Source organism: Terrapene carolina, unplaced genomic scaffold, assembly GCF_002925995.2.
Source record: "Terrapene carolina triunguis isolate 2854851 unplaced genomic scaffold, T_m_triunguis-2.0 Scaffold112, whole genome shotgun sequence".
Lineage (NCBI taxonomy): Eukaryota > Metazoa > Chordata > Testudines > Emydidae > Terrapene > Terrapene triunguis.
The window spans coordinates 2855970-2877602 of NW_020664463.1; the positions used below are offsets into that span (position 1 = coordinate 2855970).

Genomic DNA, 21633 nt, shown 5'->3' on the forward strand with positions numbered 1-21633 from the left:
GGGCACATACACAGTGCAGTTACTAGTTACCCTGGTCAGTCTGGGAGGTGGTTTTCATGTTCTGTGGGGGCGGGGTTGCTCTGTGACTTTGTGGCGGGGGAGGGCAGTTACAGATCTTATGCAGCGGTCCTTATCCTGGATCACAGAGCCACACAGCAGGGGATCTGTAACCCTCCTCCCCCTGCCACAAAGTCACATAGCCGACACATACACGCAGTCCTGCCCAGGACGGCTGGCAGGCTCCGTTGAAACAACCAGTCCACCACTGCGGAGCCTGTCATTCCTGGAGTTTAGAGGCATCATTTGCATCACTACACTACACCCGCCCCCCACCACAGTCTGCGTCCCAGGTTTAAAACATTCCCGCGAAAACAGTAATAAAGACAACGGTGTTCATTAAGAAAATAGAACTGATTTTATTTTTTGGGAAGGGGGTGAAGGGGGTATGTAGCTGGAGAGGGGGCAGGTTCAGCTTCTCTTTAAACAAAGTTAATAGTCACAGGTTACCCTGCTCACTCAGGAACCTAGATTTCAAAGCCTCCCGGATGCACAGCGCGTCCCGCTGGGCTCTTCTAATCGCCCAGCTGTCTGGCTGGGCATAATCAGAAGCCAGGCTATTTGCCTCAACCTCCCACCCTGCCATAAAGGTCTCCCCCTTGCTCTCACAGAGATTGTGGAGCACACAGCAAGCTGCTATAACAATGGGAATATTGGTTTCGCTGAGATCACAGCGAGTCAGTAAGCTTCTCCATCTCCCCTTGAGACGGCCAAAAGCACACTCCACCACCATTCTGCACTTGCTCAGCCGGTAGTTGAAGAGTTCTTTTTCAGTGTCCAGGGCGCCAGTATAGGGCTTCATGAGCCAGGGCATTAGCGGGTAGGCTGGGTCCCCGAGGATCACTGTAGGCATCTCCACATCCCCAAGGGTTATTTTGTGGTCTGGGAAGTAAATACCTTCCTGCAACCGTCTAAACAGATCTGAGTTCCTGAACACGCGAGCGTCATGAACCTTGCCCGGCCATCCGACGTTGATGTTGGTAAAACGTCCCCTATGGTCCACCAGTGCTTGCAGCACCATAGAAAAGTAGCCCTTTCGGTTGATGTACTGGCTGGCCTGGTGGTCCGGTCCCAGGATAGGGATGTGAGTTCCATCTATAGCCCCACCGCAGTTTGGGAATCCCATCGTGGCGAAGCCATCTATGATGACCTGCGCGTTTCCCAGGGTCACTACCTTTGAGAGCAGTACCTTAACGATTGCGTTGGCTACTTGCATCACAACAACCCCCACGGTAGATTTGCCCACGCCAAAGTGGTTCGCGACTGACCGGTAGCTGTCCGGCGTTGCAAGCTTCCAGAGGGCTATGGCCACTCGCTTCTGGACAGTCAGGGCTGCTCGCATCCGGGTGTCATTGCGCTTCAGGGCAGGGGACAGCAACTCACAAAGTTTGAGGAAAGTCCCCTTCCGCATGCGAAAGTTTCGCAGCCACTGGGATTCATCCCAGACCTGCAGCACTATGCGGTCCCACCAGTCCGTGCTTGTTTCCCGGGCCCAGAATCGCCATTCCACAACATCCACATGACCCATTGCCACCGTGATGTCCTCGGCGCTGGGTCTCGTGGTTTCTGACAGGTCTGTGCTACTCTCAGACTTCAGATCCTCACCCCGCTGCCGTAGCCTCCTCGCCTGATTTCTCTGTATCTGCCTCTGGGAAAGGTGGATGAGAAGCTGCGAGGTGTTGAGAACGGCCACAACTACAGCGATGGTCGCAGCGGGCTCCATGCTCGCAGTGCTGTGGCGTCCGCGCTGTCACTGACCAGAAAAGTGCGCGAACTGATTTCCCGCCGGCGCTTTCAGGGAGGGAGGGCGGGAGTGACGGACGGATGACGACAGTTACCCAAAAGCACCCTCGACACATTTTTTTTTACCCAGAAGGCATTGGCGGCTTGACCCAGAATTCCAATGGGCAGCGGGGACTGCGGGAACTGTGCGATAGCTGCCCACAGTGCACCGCTTCCAATGTCGACGCTTGCCCTGTTAGTGTGGACTCACAACGTCGAATTACTGTCCTTAGTGTGGACACACACGTTCGACTTTGCAATATCGATTCCACATATTCGATTTAAGTGAAATCGAACTACCCTCGTAGTGTAGACATACCCTAAGAATCATGGAGTTGATTAAGCTCTTGGTTTTATGTGAATTCTGGATAGGCGCCTAAACCAGATAGTCTGGACCTTCAAAGTGCAGGTCTGCAACATGGAGTGTGGAGGCATATAGTCACTCTCTGGGAACCCCCTGAGGCGAGTATGGATGGAACAGCCTCTGATACTCCCTTTTTATGGAGAACAGCCTGGGCTCCCCTGCGTGAGGCCAAATATTCTGGCTAGTGTGCAGGGCTGCATGGTTGGGTTATGACTCACCTTGTACCCCTTTGAGGAAGCTAGCACCATTGTCAGCACTAGCCTTGAACTGTTCCTGTAATTCCTGAGTGCAGGGGACTATGTTAGTGATAAGCCCACAGTTTATTCTCTCCTCCACTGCAACCCCTTTACAGCAACTCTGCAAATACTGAGGCTGCAAAGCTCTCGCTTAACCAGTCCTTGGGAAATACCCCAGCAGAGGGGAGGTTGCCCAATTAGCCCTGCCCCACCTGCCCCTGGGCAGCAGGAAGCCACCTTAGAGAGAGGCTGCGTGCTACCCCGGAATTGTGCACCTCATGTTATCGCCTCCCAAAATTCTTACAGGCTTCTTCTTGTGCCAAGCAACCTCTCTTCCCTGTGTAGCATTTCAGTGTGTGTAATAACAGGGATGTATGTTACTCTAAAAGTTGTGTGTGATCTTACTGAAGGTGGAGACTAGTGAAATTTCCAAATCTTATTTCAGTATAGAACAATTTCAAATCCTTTCAGTTAGGAAGGAATTGTCTTTTGTCTATAGTATATTTAACAGTGTAAGTTCATTCACCAGTACCTTTAAAACGAGGGTTGCCCGAATAATGTGAAAGACAACAGACAAAAGTACATCCCATTTCTCCTTATTATCATTTGAAATTTCCCTGGAGGAAGAAATGGGAAAGAGTCATCAACAAACTAAACTTGTTAAACAGGAATGAACACTCACGCCTCCTTGAAATTGAAACCATGTAGTTCATCTGAGTATGTCTGTGAAGTACAAAGAAATAAGACGTCGTATGTGCTTCCAAACAACTAAGCATTTCAGGTAAGAGGCTGTAACAAATATATGTATAGGTTAGCAAAATGCCTAACATTGCATTCCCGTGTTCAAGCAAAATTGGAGGATTGAGCCCGAAATGCATGAGTTTCCGATGTATATAATAATTCTGCCATCAGCTCTTCAGAGTAAGGAAAGTATCTGAATGTTTGGAAAGTGCTTAGCACATTGTGGACATTACACAGTGCTGCAACTCTTGTGATATTTTTTAATCACCAATTCCATGATATTTGATGTGGGGAGCGTTTCTTCTTAAAATCCCAGTTAATGGAGCAAGGCAATTGTGTGAGAACCTCAGCTTTCATCTTAAAAGAAAAAGGAAGCTTCTAGTCCTCATGGTTGCACAAGCTTAAAAAAACATGAACCATAGAAACTCAAAAAACAGAAGGTGAATAAAATGAATGTCAAACTTCTTTAAAAAAATCTTCGGGGGCGGGGACTGGCTCAAACTTCTTGAACATTTGGCATTGTCAATCCTGTTACTGTAATACAAATTATACCAACAATAATGAAGAACCTGTCCTACTTATCAGTGGAACTTTGGACAAGGACTTGAGTGAGGGTAGGTGTAGGCCAAATACTGAGCCTGACCCTCCCAGAAACTGAGCACTTCCTGAAAGGCACAGAGAGGACCTCAATAGGACCCAGGATATGGCAAGCTGAAATTCCAGTCTAAATGACTAATTATAACTACTTGTCTACAGGTGTCTACTCTATCAATACGTTGTGTGTGTGTGTGTGTGTGTGTGTGTGTGTGTGTGTATGTGTGTATACAGCATTTATACCTAATGTGTTAATGACACATAATGAATTGTCTGTGCTTGTTGCAGCAGAGTAGAGGTTTGTCAGGTAGATGATTCCCTACCTGATATGGCAGCATCCCTAGTACAGGGTTTTTTAGGCTCCATCATCCCCATGTTGGCTCTAACTTAAATAAGATTGCAATGATCCCAAGGGGACTGTCTGCCCAATGAGAACAGCAGGAATGCAGAAGTGGCTACACCCTCTCCAAACTCTAGCACAACACTTACACTTGTTCCAACATTGCAGAATGTGTTAGCATGACCAGGGCCGGCTCCAGGCACCAGCGAAGGAAGCAGGTGCTTGGGGCGGCCAATGGAAAGGGGCGGCACGTCCGGGTCTTCGGTGGCAATTCAGCGGCGGTTCCCTCAGTCCCTCTCTTCCTCTTTGAGCTGCCGCTGAAGTGCCGCCGAAGAGGAAGAGAGGGATTGAAGGACTCGCTGCTGAATTGCCACCGAAAAATGAAGTGGCGTGATTGAGCTGCCACCGAAGTGCTGCCGATCGCGCTGGAGCCGGCCCTGAACATGACACCTCCTGAGCAGCACAAAAAGGCTAAAATGAGGGAGATATGTATATAGATAGATAAATATCTATCTATATCTCTGTATGAGAGGGAGAATACATGATGCAGTGGTATGGATATAAAACCTTTATTGCATGGGATATGGGTAGCTACATTGTGCTTGAGAGACAAAGCCATGGAGGAGTTATGCAGATCATTGCAAGGATATGCCATTAAACATTTATGCCACAGCAGATCATCATTTAAGTTGTTCGCACTGCCGAGAAAAAATGGAAATGTTTGGAAATGTTTGAGAGCTTAAAAAAAAAGTATTTGTAGTATTTTTTGTTCCCCCAGTACACTTCAAAGTAAGTATATTTTGGGGGGGAGGGAATGGGAAAAGTGAGAAATTATATTAAATTTAAAATTTTTCATGAAATTTTCTGTTTCAAAAAAATCAAAATGGAAATTTTCAATTTTGGGGGGAATTATTTTGATCTTAACATTTTTTTCCCCTTTCTCTTTTCCTTTCTCTCTCTCTCTCTCCCTCTCCCCCCCCCCTTCAAAAAAGCAGAGGGAAGGAGGTTTGTAAAACGAAAAGAGGAGGAAAAGACTTTTTTTCCATTTGAAAAAGGTGGATTTTAAAAAGTGGTTTCCCCTCCTCCACAACTTCAAAGGGGTTTTTTTAATCAAAAACTTCAACCAGCTCTGTCACAGAGATCACTTTCCTACAGTAACTGCTCTATTGCTTAGTAACACGTTTGATAAAATGTGTATAGGTAATTCAATTGTCAAATCCTAATCAGGCTACAAATTAAATTCTGGTGAATAAGAAGTATAAAATACATGTATAATTAATGGATATTATGTGAACCTTTGTCTATTTGATTTGTTTACTATTTGATTACTAGCATGATGTCTGCTACATGGGTGCAAAGAGGTAACTCAATCCTGCGTGTAGGTTGCACATCTGCAGGAACCTAAAGTCAATGTCTTTAGACAGCCCCAGTCACAGGTTCTTAACTGAAAATACAGGTGTCAAGGCCTTTTTTTGTTTTGTTTCTGTCCGGGGGAGCGGGAGTTAGCGAGGGGCACAAACACCCCCCAGCTTAGGACTGAGCCAGGGCCCTTCAGGTGAGAAATTTTTAAACAAAACACTTGGAAACTGTCAAAATCCTCAAACTTGATGCAGAGACAAGGTCTGCAGGGAAACAGGTAACATGTTCCCACAGAAGACTGAGGAGATACTACCGGGCCTACCTAAGCCTATCATTCCTCTCAAGACATAGGGCATGTCTACACTACAATCTTAAGTCGACCTATGTTGGATGTCCACACTACCCTCCTTCTGTCGGTGGTGCGCGTCCTCACCAGGAGCACCCCACGGACTGAAGAGGGGCACTGTGGGGGGCTGAGAGCCAGGGCTCTCAGCTCCACGCAGTTCCCTGCCGGGAGCCTAGCTGCCTCCTGGGGCTTCTCACCTCCAGTGATGAGATCCACTCCTAGAATCCGGTCAGCTGCCATGCTCCTGGCAGGAGGCGGGGAGCCAGGAGTCTGGAGAGCAGCAGGGCTCCCAGCGGGGAGTGGGGAGCCCAGCCAACAGCCAATGTAAGAAACTCAGTGTCTACACAGACACTGCGTCACCCTAATTACACTGATAGAAGCCCTATGCTTCTCATGGAGATGGAGTTATTATGCTGGTGTAGTAAGGCACTTACATCGACAGGAGCAAGGCTATACACATTGACATAGTTAGGTCAACATAAGCTGCCTTATGTCATCCTAACTCTGTAATGTACATCAAGCCTTAAGTAAGACAATATGCATGTAGGTCTTTTTGTTATGTTAATCCCTTTCTTTCTGATTGCTATAATCAGATAGATAGACACTTTTTTTTTTTAAAGACGCTGTTTGGTGTTCTTGCATTTACCCACTGTGCACAGCTCCTGAAGAGAAATCTGTAGCAGAGGCCAAGTCCAGTTGGACCTGCTGTGGAAACATGATTGGTAAATGGGTGCTGTAGCCAAGAGACCCACTCTAAAAATGGGGTGACTTGCAGGATTCCAGTCTGAGAGAAGTGCGTATGCTGGGCCTGTCCCTTGAGAGGGGTGCCCAAGGAAAGACCGAGGGTCAAAGCTACAGCTAACCCTGGAGCTGCGACAGCAGGTCTTGGAGATTTCCATATCACAACATCCAATTTTCATCCTCCTTTTCCTTCTGATTATGGGTGAGTAGTCTGAGTCAAGATAGAGTTTCATCAAAATAATAATAAAAAAGTTATGTTGAATACCTCTACTATAATATAGATTTTCAGTGCATAGCATTATCATCTAAGCTAATACATTACAGATTTTAGCAGCATATTGAAAAAACTATTTGTGGTTTTCAGCCTCAGCAATTTACAAGAGAGATTTTCGTTTCAATAGTATTTCTATTCTGAAAGGAAGGGTATAAATAGTCATTAAATTATTAAATCAAATGGGTTTTATTTCTTCTATTTGAAAAAGTAGGGAACACAATTGTGTATGGCTTGTGGTGGCTGCACTCTGAAGTTTTGAACACACACTGCTTTTGCTGTTGTGCCCCCTACAACCCCAGGACTCAAAATATTTGCATAGCCAATTTAACCGCACACCTTTTTATGAACACATGTACATGCTTATAGGTCAATATGTTTACTGGTCTCACTCTAATGAAATGTCATATGTGGGGGGAAAAGGCTAAATTGGCTCACAATTTGCCTTGATTTATATGATAAACTCCAAATTGTGCCTAGTGACTACAGAAGAGTATGGTACTGTGTCCATTGACTTGCAGTATGATCTTGGCCAAGTCAATTAACCTCTTTGTGCCTCAAAATACACCTCTATAAAATGGATATTATAAGGGGAGGTTTTCAAAGGCACAAAAGAGTATTAGACAGCTAACTGTCTTTTGTACCTTTGAAAAAATCTCCCCCCATATTGACCAACCTCACAGGGTTATTGTGAGATAGCTTTGAGATCCTTGGATAAAATGTGCTATTCAACTGTAAAAATAATAAGGAATTTAAAATAATTTATTTGGAGACTGCAGAAATGGTCATCTTTGGTTTTAATGACCACACATATTATTCAACAGTCCAGAAACCAAGGACCATTCTCCATCTGTTTCATATGGTGGGTTTCACTCCAGGTACCAGATAAGAGAGAGGATCTTATACCCTATGGAAAGAACTCTAAAATGAATGCCATTTACATGTACAGCTTACAGTGCATTAAATTCATTTTAGCTAGTTTTATTTTGTTTTGTTCCAGTGAATATAAAGCTCAAATTCTGCAGTGTGACTCATTGTGACTTTGAAACTGTGGCAAATCTCCCCTGAGTGGTGTTAAGATTGATGGGCTGAAGAAGCATGGCGTACTTTTGGAAAATGCCTTTGACGCAAGATGAGTTACAAGAAGGACAATCTGAGGACCAAGTGTCTTACTCTATGTATCATTTTAATCCTGATAGCCAGGTCAGTCTAGGACTTAACCAAATAGTTGGTGAAGGCAGCAGTGAAATACCCTTTTATGATCCAGCATATTCACATGACCCCGAAGAAAATGAGTTTTTCTTGGATGCAGCAGAAGAACATTTATACAGAATAAATCCACCTCAAATTCCTCATAGGGATCTTTACTTTGGAAGCCCCACCTCTCACTGGCAGCAAGTCAGGGTGCCACCAACAATTGGCTTCAGACCTTCTTTGCTATCCGGATGTAGTGACCTCTCTGAGAATTCCTACCCCACATACCCCATTGGAACACTTTATGACTATGGTCCATATGGAAGAAATAACTTGAGTCCAACTGCAGATGAATTTGGGTCAGATGTGGAGAAAGAGAATAAAAATCTGAATGTCTGTATAGGCTTTGAACATATAGATTATCAATATCCCGTTTTCTCAGACAACAATGCAAGCGGACAAGGAATGAAAGATACAAGGAGAAATGACAGTAAATCTTTCCTTGTGAGCACTGGGGAAACATACTTAACAAACCCTCCTAGAGAATTGACCACAGGACCTGTCTGGCCCAGCATCTCTGCAAACAGCTCTGCAGACAGCACAGAGGTATGCGACAAATTTGTATGGTTGAAAGACTTAAAGATCTTGGTTTTGACTGTCCTCTGCCTTACATCTTGTGTACTCACCCACACCTGTATGAAGTGGATGAGAAATGGCTCTCATTCTGCACATGTCAATGGGCTTTGGATCAGGCCCATTGAAGCCAATTGAAAGAATCCCATTGATTTTAATGGGCTTTTGGAGCAGGTTCTAAATAACCACACATGAGGCGAGGCAGTGGATAATCAGGCAGCAAATATTATTTTTTCTTGGCACTCAGTTTTTCCTGTAATACTTTTATATGTTAAAGAGGAAGCTGCCTTTATAAACAAACAGTACATTGACTCTTTTTGATGATTAGTTGGCAGGAAAGCTTCTAAACTTTACTTTCTTTGTAGAATCTCCTTGTATAAAATCTGTCTTTTCAGTCAGAAGAGAACCAAGCAGCCCATAAGAAATTACTTTAGAAGGGAAAGGAGACTGCTTAGTCTAACTGATAAGAAATTTATGTTGGCCAGATCTGGCCCCTATTTTACTTGTGGCTTACCGAACTTACACTTAAACGTGTGGACATATCTCTCCCATCTGCCCATTAAAAAAGACTGCTTCATTTTTTAAAGTAATGGAACCAGTTTCTCTACTGATGTAATTGGTTTAACTCCATTGACTCTAATGAAACTAGGCCAATTTGGACTAGCTGAGGATCTGGTTTGTGGTCCAAAATGCTCCAATGGTGTATATTACAGTAGTGCGCTTTTGGATCACTAACCTTGTTTGGATCATTGGACTGTTACTACTGTAGAGCAAATGGTAGAGCAGAGTATTGTAGGGTGGGCTCCCCCCAGCTTTTTTACCGAGGTAACAAAAAATCTATAATAGCAGGGCATTATGCTGAATCTGTTTTGCTGTGTGGCCAAATTTACTATCTCTATCCCTGTTCAAGCTGACTTGTCCTAATCCTGAGATTTGGCACAATGACTATTTTGACCCCACTCTACTTCTTTTATGTATGTGTATTTTTTAAATAAATATCTTTTATTGTAACTGAACAGGTCTTCAGAAGTCAGATCTCTTGATACTCTCTGGCTCTTGCTGTCTTTTTGAACCAAGTTTTTTCTCTTTCTCTTGCCTTCCTTCAAGTGTTCAGTGCTCCATTCAGGGATACTGGGGGGAGGGGAGGGAAACAGGGTCTTAATTTTCTTGTCTTCCAGGTCTCCATTTCCCTTTCTGATGTTGTCCCTCCTCACCCTCCTCTCTTCACCCTTTCCTTTCCACAACCTGACACATTTCCCTTCCTCATAATGGTGATCCCCACCCACCTCTTGGTCAGCATTCTGAAATATTTTGGGAATCCTGAAGTATCCAGATACATGTGGGGAGAAGTACTTCAAATCACTCTACCGTGACCCTTGTCAGAAAGCTAGGGCATGATGCTGCAAAGTGCTGAGCATCTCTTGACCTTACTCAAAGCAGAAGGTGCTGAACACCTTGCAGGATCAGACCTTGGGGAGTAAAATTGACTTTTATTATAGACCTCAGTCAAGACTCCAGTTCAGACCACTTCACAAAAGCTAAGAATCACACCAAGGTCTGGAGTTTGTGGTTTGTGCCTCTCTCTGGTGTTTACAGGCTAGAGAAAATCTATTCCTCCTCAGACAGTAAGACTGTGGTTGACTGCATAGGGATTTGATGGTGGGTTTTAAAAGGGTGAATTAACAATTTCTAATTTATTTGGTGCCTTTCCTCGTGGAGGTCCACAAAGCACATTGCAAACAGTAGCTGCAGCTAGGAGCAATGATACTAGGAAAGTCCATCTTTGCCCTTGCATTCTCAGAGTTGAACATGCTCATTCACTCTGTGAGAACAGTGCATATGCGTTCTGGTCACATGTAGGTGGTATGAGAGGATAGAGCATTCTAATTGGGGAGGACTCTTCAGAGATATCAGCTGTTGAATTCTGCACTCAGCATGTGCAAACTGAGATTTTTCTAAGGCTTCTAACTTGGCCAAATGTGGGCAGATTTCCATGGGAACAGCAAAAGATCATCTCCCTGCCACATTTCAAGTCTCTGCTCCAAAGCATGCAGTTGCACGTGCTTCTTAAAGAAACAGTCTTGAGAATTTTTTAACATGGACAAAACGTATTTTTCCCTAATTCATTTTTGGAAACAACTGAACCATTTTGGCTGAAACTTTTTTGGGGAAAAAATCAGTGAGGCACAAAGACGGCCTGGAAAACTTCAGCCTCAATTTTTAAAGTCTGGCAAAGTTATGTATGATGCAAACCTGCAGCCAGACCAGGGCTGCTCACATAGCTGCCATGACTCCCCCTTCCAACAGAGCCTGCAGTAACTCATGGCTCAGGGATGCTGCAGCAACTCAGCTACAGTGACTTATCCCTTAAGCTGACCCTGCAGTGAGTCAGCACTCAGGTTTGCTGCAGCAGCCTATACCCAGTCAGGGCCCAGGTCATATGACCCCCAGGCACAGGTATTTCACTGACATGGCCAGAGCTTCAAATTAGTCTGTGCAACAGCAGTACTCAGCCAGGAACCTTTATGCTTCTGCACAATGTTAGACTTCCTAGGCTTCCAGTCTTCCCTTGATCCAGTTGCGGTTCCTGCCCCAACCTTGACCTAGACTTGTTCATGGCCACTCCAGCCTTGTCCATGCCCTACTCCAACTATACTCCAGCCCTATTACTGACGTGCTCCAGCCCTGCACCTGCTTCCTGACCCCCAGACTCTGACTTCCAGGTGGCTTCAACCTTTGGCCTGCATCTGGACTCCGATTAGGATCCTATTTGGCTTGTTTACGGACTCTGACCTCATTCTGACCCACAGCCTGTCCCTAGCCCTTAGTTTCAGCCCTGCCCTCAGCTCAGTCTTGATTTGACCCTTGTACCTGTTCTGGACTATGGCTCTAATCACCAGTTCTGACCGCTGCGAACCCAGAGCCTGACAGGCTGTAGTCACTGACCCTAGAGAAACTTTTAAAACATTGATGTTCCATACAGAAGACTACAAATCATAATATTTTACAAATAGAAAAAGAAAATTAAACTATGGACTGCTGAGCAACATAGTGCATTGAATTTGCTGAGTTACCAATGAAATCGTTTGATACTTCAGTGGAATCCAATGGGTGATTTATGCTTACTGGAGTCCCATCTAAGTAAATGAAATTGTGCTGAGGTGTGAGGATTTAGCCCTCATGGAACCTATTGCAAGATCAGGCTGCTGAACTCACTAGATGATTCAGTTTTCCTTATGTAAATAAAGTGAGCTTTATTTCTTCTGGTTTAATTTTGGTATTTTTAGCTTGCAGGTTGGTCTATCCAGCTGGTTGAAGCAGATCAAGGAAGTAATGAAAGTACTGCCTCCTTTTGCAATGGAGTGCAGAAGTAAGTAATGAAAAAACTTTATTCAACCAACTATGACATTTATCTCGCTAGTATTAATTGGATGATTATTTCTACATTTCTGAACAATACCATAATTTCAATGTCTTTAAATATGGAAAAACTCTTAATTTTGGTTTAGAGATTAATATGAACGAGAAAGTGTACTAGAAAAAATATTTTCTTTCCTTGCCACCCTCTTTATTACTAAGAAGTAAATTGACCATCAAACAAAAGTTGATGTTTTTCAGTGTATTGAACATAAAAGATGTTTCATGCCACTTCTTTGACCAGCTCTAATGCCTCGGGGGTTTGGGGCAGGAAATTGAAAGTTGGCTGGGAGATAGTCCTGATACTGGAGAAGTGTTTTTTGCTGCCCTCATGAAAACTCTGTTTTGGCCAAGTTTTAAAGTTTTGGATAATTACCATCTGCACATGGATAGTAGAGCAGAATTGGCACTTGTCCCTTAATAATTTTCTAAACAGTTCATCTGCACTGCATATATTGCCATGCCTGCAGTTAGGTGCCTGCCTGCTCACCTACTTTCCTTCAGCAAAATACCCTCTGGCCTAAGTAAAGGTGCACTGGGCTAGGAGCCTGAATGTCATGAGTTCAAATTTCATTTGTTCCATTGATAAGCCCTGATTGAGCACAAGCCATTCATTAATGTCTGAGCACTCCTCTCCCAAAGCTGGGGATAGAACCTCAGATCCTGATCCCTAACATTCCACTTTTGTCTAGAAAACAACTGTGTAACCCACTGACAAACTGTGTTACATTCCACTCCAGTGGCTGTTCCACTTAGAGGATAATAGGCTATTATTGCTACCAGGTACTACCTTAGTGTTCCAACCCTGCTGAGCGATAGAGTTGGGCTGTTACCGTCCCATATGATAGAATTTCTTTTCTTCTTTCTTTCAGTTTTTTTTAAAAAACTAGAAATTTCATTTTTTTTAAAAACAAGAACATTAAGAAATATAAGATTGAAAGTTGCCCATACAACCTCAGTTGAGTCCCAATATTTGTATTTATTATGATAAAGTCTTTAATAACATGGTCACATACTATTTTCCCCCAAAAGACCCATTTTAGGTATTTAAATATGTATTATAATCCATTTACATTTAGATATTAAATCAGTTTTTTGCAAGGCCTGTCAAGACCTGTCTGCATAAAAATGTCTTTCTAATTCATCTTAATGGCTCTGAAACTAGCTGACTATATTTTTAGCTCCATGGGGGGGGGGGGTTGTCCATCCCCCAAACATGCTGCATCAGAGATTTCTCTGTTTCCCTTTTTTCATAGTGCATCAGTCTGACTCCAAGCCCCATTCTAATAGCACCAGATTCGTGAAGGCCTATTCCACGTGACATACTTTCCTGTCAGATACTCAGATTGTTCTGTCCAAACATTGTACATTTAACTTTCCACTCCAATTACAGAAAAAGCCTCCTATTGATGTTCTGAATTAATGAGTTTATTTACTACGTTAGGAAGATTAATAGAAATTAAGCTGTTTCTACTTGGCCATAGCTTGTTTTGTGTGTGTCAGTGGCAAACCCTTTCTTTTTGTTTTATCAAAATAAGAACGCATCCTCAGGAGATAATGTCACACCAAGGAAAAGACCAAGAAAAATCTTAAATAGATTTGCACACAACTAACCCATTCAGTCTTATTGAGCTTCCCCCAAGTCCCTAAAGAATCTTAGTAACTGCCAGGTTTTATAAATCAGAGGCAAGATATATAATTCAAACTCTACATCATTCAAACTTACAGCTCCAGCTAGTAACTCAAATAGAAACCCATTATATTTTTCTCCAGGTAATATTTGTACAGGTGGCAACCCATAATTGAAACATTTCATTGTACACATATCAACTTGAAAGCAGTTTCCATAATCTCTTTACCAGGTTTCTTGGTACAATTATGGAACAGGCTTTAGCAAATGTTCTTCCACGGATAGTTTCAGAATCCTTTTTCAAATGAATTTGACATTAGTGAAAGATACCAAGTTGACAGTGTTGCCAGCCCTAAAGGGCTCGAGGGGACAACAATAGTCCGTCGCCCGGTGTGCTTGGCACCAATAAAGACACCGAGGGGAGAAAGCAAGCCAAGTTTATTTCAGAGCTCTGAAATGGCACTAGGAGACCAGCATGTCTCAAATCCAGTGCAACAAATACAAACAAATTTTACCTTTTATACTCCAAACTGTTTACATACATCTCTTTTTCTGGCTGTTCCCCCTTACCCCTCCCTTCCAGACAACTGTTACAATAAGCTCTACATAAGCTTGTGAGAAAACTTTCCCAGTCTTTGCGACCTTGGGTTAGACGCCTGCAAACTAACTATCTCTCTGTTCCCTCCTCCTTATCTCTATTATTTCTGCTAGTGTGAGTGAAACTGCAGCCATCTGCTAGAAACGCTGACCAATACATTTCTGCTTCAGCCTGCTTCAGAGCATGTAAGCAGTTAGCACAGAAGTAGGTGAGAGTTCACAAGATGGGCTTTGGGGGTTCAGATAGGCCCAGAGCAAAAGAGTTTCATCGACACTTTTGGCCTTCCGCTCTCCCGAGTTACCTGGTAGCTATGCCTAGTGGACCCCAACAACAGTCTCAAGGTTCACTGCTATGAGATGTTGAATTTCTTCAACTCCTACTGACTTCATCAGGAGCGGAGTATGCACTGCACCTCAGAGGAATGCTCAGCATCTTTCAGGATCAAACCCCTGGAAATGATAGTCCTCTATGTACAGCATGGGCAGCAAGCAATACAGATTTTCCGCAGGCTGCCAAGCCTCTGCACCTCAGCCCTGACTTGGGGGTGAGAGGGTAATTAAGTCTCCAGCATTCAATCTTTGTCATCTATACGGAGATAGCTTCAAGGGTGAAGCTTGTGAGAGTGGAAATTGTGATGTGTACATGATCCACAAATGAAGCTACACAAGCAACTACTTTCATATAGTCACCAAAACGGCCTTTTTATAGAATAATGACTTCTGTTTCTAGTATAAATCTAGCACATGTACTGTAAGTAGTCACTTTCCATTATACCACTGAGCTACCATGTTCACTAGCTTTTTCTTTATAAGTAATACACTGCTTCATTGTATAATTAGCTTTGGAAATCTAGAAACGGGTATGCAATAAAAGCAGAGTTCATACTGGTGTTCAAATGAGTTAGGAACCAGCTCTGAGATGTAATATTGGAAATAACCTTATGAAGAGATTTATACAGAGAACTATGCCACAAAATGTACTGTAATCAGAAACCATATAAAATGCTGCCAAATCAAGATACAGCTTGCTGCTTAAACACAAAAGAATGCAATGTGCTTACTAAAGAATATTTGATTTTAGTTACTAAAATGCAGGTCAATTAGTGAAATGTAAAACCTCAATTGGTAGGCTATGTACTCCTATCTGATGCAGTATAGTGTATTTGCAGGTTCAATCCCAGCTGAGAACTATGATGTCTCTAGGTTTCAATGGCACGCCAAAGGGGACTTGAAATTGACGTCTGGTAATTGGAAGAAGAGACAGTATATAATGCACTTACTTAGTATCAGATTTCCCTTTAGTGACTTGACTTGGTGACTAGAACAGGTTTCCTATAAGCATCTGCAGGAGTTTCCTTAAACTTAAATAAGAGAAGCCTATATTTTTGGTGATGAAGGTTCCAGGTTTGATCCTAGAGCTGGTTGAAAACAGAGAATTTTTTGTGTCAGATTTTGCACAGAAAATGTGCCCTAACGTTTTGACTAGCTGTATTCAGTCTTTGCTGAGGCCTTAGTATCTGTAAGTTTGTGCCCAAAGCAGGTTACATTGTCTCCTTAGAAATCTGTCATTAAGAAATTTGCTTTAATAGAACAAGACGAGAGTGAATATGTAAGAGCAAAATCTATGGAACTTGGAAATTGTAAAGAGAATAATAACACAAAATTCTATTTACAGTGGAAAGGCTTCTTACCAAAAGGTTTACCCTGTGATCAAAGCTAATAAAAGATCATGATGGCAGAGTCCTCAGTAAGGGTGATGCTATTAAATGCAGGTGGAGAGATCATGGTGGCAAGCTATATGCCTCACCAGAGCCACCTATGATACAGGACAACAGAAAAGAGAGAATGAGCCACTGACCCTGTGAGAGTAAGTGGTGTGTGCTATTATGAAAATGAAGACTGGGAAACACCAAAGGTAGACAAGAATTGTTAAAAAGTGATTGGCAAATGTGGTACTGATTATATATGGAAAACATATAATCATAGAATATCAGGAGGTCATCTAGTCCAACCCCCTGCTCAAAACAGGGCCAATCCCCAGATAGATTTTTACCCCAGTTCCCTAAATGGCCCCCTCAAGGATTGAGCTCACAACCCTGGGTTTAGCAGGCCAATGCTCAAACCACTGAGCTATCCCTCCCCCCAATGATGTACAGATGACTGGAAATTGGCCAGAAGAATGGACAAAGGGAATTTCTATGCCCTTACCAAAGAAGGGAGGCATAAAACAGTGTAGTAACGATTGTACATCTCCTTGATGTTGCATGCAGGCAAAATGCTGCTCTATATAATCCAGGATCACATGCAACAAAAAATAGAAGCAGGAATACCACCACAAAAAGCTGGTTTCTGAAAGGGCCAAGTCACATATGATCAAATAGTGAATATCCATAGTCTCATTGAAAAATGCAGAGAGTATAATCACCCATTGATTATGTGCTTAATTGGCTACTCAAAAGTTGACACCATCCAACATGACAGTTTGTATCTTTGGCAGACAAAGCATCTTATTGAATTTATTACAAGTCTCTACCACCACCAGCAGACCATAGTGCAAACAGCAGTAGGCAATGGTGAGTGGTTTTTCACTGGGCAAGGTGTGAGGCAACCGTTTATTTAGTCTCCAAGCCTCTAACATATGTACACAGGATTTATTATGAGATGAGCCTTGGATGGTTTTGACAAAGTGGAAGGAGCTGGGATTTCCATTAGTGAACATCTCTTAGCTAACCTCAGGTAAGTTGATGACATGATGCTCTTTTCTACAACCACCAATGCAATGAATGTTGGAGTCTATGAAAATAGTTTGTGTGGAATATGGATTATTCCTGTATGCGATGAAAACAAAGTGCTTGTACCTTGACATGATTAACAAAAATGAAATGCAAGTGGGCATCAGGATTAACAGACAAACTGTAGAGGCAGTAGATGAATTTAATTATCTGGGATTATATATATCCAACCAAGGATGCTGTTCTAAGGAAATGAGTAAAAGACTGGGGATGGTTCACACAGTTATGGTCTCCCTTAAGAAACTGGAAACATGGCATCTCAAAAGGTACGAAGTTGTGACTTATAAAAAGCCTAATTTTTTTCCATAGTGATTTATAGATGTGAATCTTGGGAAGTTAATGCTGCTGACAAGAAGAAAATTGCAGCTTTTGAAATGTGGTGCTGGTGAAGACTTTCTTGCATATCCTGCAGATAGGCATTCATTTTTTTTCCTATGTTAGAAATATTGTTGGAGAGAAGCAGACCCTGATATCAGAAATCACAGTCGCAAATGTATATACTTTGGTCCCATTAGGTACAGAGATGGAAGGGGAAGGAGGGAATCATAGTAGACGGGAACCAGCGAGGAGATGGATGAATGGTGTGTGGCAAATCACTGGAAGGTCACCTTGCTGAATGCTTGAAATTTAGCAATGGAGTGAAAAGTCTTCCAAAAATTCTGCTATGATGTCACCATTATTTGGACATGAATAAATGGGTTTACTTAGTTTAACAGAATACACTCATTGCACCATGGTGAAATTATTTTGATTACAATACAGCGATGTCTCTGGCTAAACACTCTTTGACTTTAGTGGGATTAGGATTAGACCCACACAGTGATTCTGTTCATAATATTACATACTGTAATCAATGGCAATTTTACCAGTGGTTCTCTTATTTAATAAAACATGAAATAGGCAGCAGTTATCTCACCGAGATGTCTGACAGAAGTAGATTTATTCATAACATCAATGTACCCTTCATCAGCATATAATTTTTTTTCTTAATATCTAACTATACTATTGCTTTTGGCATATTGTGGTAGTTTTGTCTCAAGTGACAGGAGAGCTGAAATATATAAACGTATCGTATGTTCTCTCCAGAATCAGAGACGCATATCCTGCTTTTGATTTGACGACAAATACTGGGAAGATTTGGAGTGTCACAACAACATTATCAGATGAGATCCTTTGTAAATCAAAATTCAAAGTTAGCATTTTGACAACCTGTTCATCTCCTCCACTGCATCTTACACCATGTGGTAAGTGCTTTGGGTTTCTTTAGCCTTCCAGAATTCAGTTCTTCAGTTCTACTAAAATACACAAACTTTTTTTGTCATCTTGCAAGGTACTTGGTACCATTCCATTTTAATTTTTTTTTTTGGAGGGGGGGCGCGGGTGGGATTGAAAGTGCCAATTGTTTTTTGTTTTCTTTTTTTCACGAGAAATATGAAAGAATGTTAATTTTGCATGAAAAACAATTGGCATTTATTGGCCTGAACTATATGTAAGTAGCTTAAATATTTTTGGTCCAGATTCACCAATATCATCTGGCTTCTTTGTGCTACTTTAGTTTAACGGGTTGGTTAAACCAGGCTCACAGCTGCCTTGTATCACTAAGGCAGTACAAAGCAGCCAGTGCATAAATGTGAATCTGGCCACTTTTATTTTTAGGGCCTTCAGTTTGATTGTGAGCATTTAATTTTTGTGTCTGCTCTCCAAGAGGTCACTAAAACACAAATGGTTTTAACACCTTAAACTTTAAAATGAACCTTTAAAATGAATGTTTTAATTTTGTTTAGCAGTAAAGAAATAGCCTGAACGAAGAATTGAAATGAAAATCAACCTCTGCTTGGTGATTCAGATTGTTAGCTGTGGGCAATCAGATTGTCACAGAAGTTTGGAAGGAATTATTTCCCCTGTGTTCTGCATTGCACAATTGACTAGGTATATTGTGGGTGATCTTTGCCTTAATTCTGAAGAATCAGATACTGGCCATTGTTAGAGGGAGTATATGAGACTTGAGACACCAATGATCTAGTCTGGTCGGGCAAGTCCTTTATGCCTATAAAGGCAAATTTAGTTAGTTATATTGTGATTTGCTTACCAGAATTCACAATCCAATACGTACATCTTTTTTGATTTTGGATCAGATCCTCAAAAATAGGGGGGGAAAAGAAAATCTCTGTGATGGAAAGTGGCCTAAAAATTTGGAGCAGAGTTATGGAGGAATGTAACTACTAGAGTAGATTTATTGTGGGCTAATTGCACATATCTTTATATCATTGCTGTGCCTAGCTACTATTACGTATAGCTACATGAAATGGATGTGGCTGGTTGCAGTGACAAACAAATCTCTGGCATATCCTTGGGTCTTGTGCAGGCGCAGAGCCTTCATTATGCCCTCTTTTTTTGCAATAGGTTAGAGTCACATTTGAGAAAAGTACACATAATTTCAGTAGGGAAAAACTGAGTTTATAGATTTCAGTGGGAATAACTAGCTTTTTGGTTCTGCCATCTCTGATTCAGAATTGATAAGTTTATAATTCTAGATTCCTGACAGATTCTCCTGTTTCTTTCAAAACCGGGGTGAGTTCAGTGTGTTGCTGGGATTGTATGAATGACAGCCAGATCCTCCTCAGAGCAGGTGAAGCCAGAAAAAAATAATTAAATAAGGTGTGGTTCATACTAATTCCTCTAGATGGAGCTATACTGCAGCAGAAGTTAGTCACACTGTGACTCCCATTTTCTCTGCTCAACCATATAGCCAGCAACTCTCTACCAAGCTGCTATTAATTTTTCTTCTTATCTTTGTTTACAGCTAGCTGTATTGTCCGTAACTTAGTTGTCGAGATTCTCCATTGCACAAATCAATATCCAGCCCAGGAAGAGTGTTTTCTAAGTGTTTATGGGTCTGATGAATTTTTGCAAAAGTAAGTATCGCATTAAGAGATGGTATTAGATCATATAAGCTATGCACCTGAATACTGAAGTACTACATTTGTAAACAAAGCAGATCCAAAGGGAGAGATGCAAAAGCAATGGTCATGTAACAAATCTTAGATCCCACCTTCCTGGAACCTTGGAAGGTATTTCAACCATGGAGTTTGGTTCATGCCTATCTCAAATTGTGCTTATACTGTGGGGTACTGAGAAGGGAATGTGGTGTAGAGAAAAAAGCATGGGACAGGGAGCTAGGTACTCCTGAACTTGAATCTCAGCTCTTCTATTTACTCCCCGCATGGCCTTGTACAAGTTATTTCACCTCTCTGTCTGCCTGTTTCTTCATCAGCAGCTCTTTTTTTCTAATGCCAAGGTTGTGTCTGTGTCTCCATCCATAAAATGGGGATAACATTACCAACTTCTTATTGCAGGGACGTTATGAGGATGAGTTAATTAATGTTTGTGCAGCTCTTCAAAGATGTATATACCACTGAATACATGGGAAGTGTGATTATGAAAAGTTACCTTGTGGGACGGTGTTTCTTTCCATCAGTGTGGAGTAAGTGAAGACACCCAGCTGTCACTAAATGTCAGGTTGTGAAGAGAGAACATACATGGCAGAAAGATTTCAGAGTAGCAGCCGTGTTAGTCTGTATCCGCAAAAAGAACAGGAGTACTTGTGGCACCTTAGGCCTGGTCCACACTAACCCCCCACTTCGGACTAAGGTACGCAAATTCAGCTACGTTAATAACGTAGCTGAATTCGAAGTACCTTAGTCCGAACTTACCGCGGGTCCAGACGCGGCAGGCAGGCTCCCCCGTCGATGCCGCGTACTCCTCTCGCCGAGCTGGAGTACCGGCGTCGACGGCGAGCACTTCCGGGATCGATTTATCGCGTCTAGACAAGACGCGATAAATCGATCCCAGAAGATCGATTGCCTGCCGCCGAACCAGGAAGTAAGTGTAGACGTACCCAAAGAGACTAACAAATTTATTTGAGCATGAAAGCTTATGCTCAAATAAATTGGTTAGTCTCTAAGGTGCCACAAGTACTCCCGTTCTTATGGCAGAAAGGGGCCTTTTTGGGTATCACTAGCCAGGAACTTTTGAACTTAGAAACTGCTTGAAGTTGGATGATGATATACACATGTACTGTAGTTGTGAGGGAGAAACCTATAAAAACTACTACTAACTGATTTCTCATGTCTGTGATGAATTATATTTTGCAACTCAGGGTGTAGGGTTTGGTCATTTAGACCTTACTGTGCTTGATTCTCCAATTGCTTACACCTGCATAAAACAAGACAGTACTGTTACGCTGGTGTAAAACTGGAACAAGTGAGAGGCAAATCAAGCCCATTACCTCCATTACTTGATCACTCTGTTGCATAAGAGAGACTGGGCTTGTTTAGAAGAGGAAAAAAAAGCTCTTTCTCATTTCAAACTAATTGCTAACTAAATGAAAATAACAAGTAATTGTACTGAGGATGAGCTCACTGTGTCTCAGTACAGTGTACAGTACGTTCTAAACAGTTTATTTTCACTTTTGGAAGAACTCATCAATAGGGAACCGCTAAATTCCTGCATTTGCAGAATCTCTGCACGTCTCATTAG

At 42.3% G+C, this 21633-nt stretch overlaps 1 protein-coding gene across 1 annotated transcript in view; it reads left to right on the forward strand.

Annotated features, from left to right (window-relative positions):
* The first annotated feature begins 7929 nt into the window (after nucleotides 1-7929).
* The window catches only part of PIK3C2G (phosphatidylinositol-4-phosphate 3-kinase catalytic subunit type 2 gamma), a 311474-nt gene continuing 297770 nt past the window's right edge, over nucleotides 7930-21633 (forward strand). Inside the window, exons 1-4 of the mRNA XM_026652203.1 lie at nucleotides 7930-8631; nucleotides 11946-12028; nucleotides 18181-18338; nucleotides 19898-20009. Of these exons, the coding sequence (XP_026507988.1) occupies nucleotides 7930-8631; nucleotides 11946-12028; nucleotides 18181-18338; nucleotides 19898-20009 (1055 nt within the window). The remainder of the gene's footprint in view (nucleotides 8632-11945; nucleotides 12029-18180; nucleotides 18339-19897; nucleotides 20010-21633) is intronic.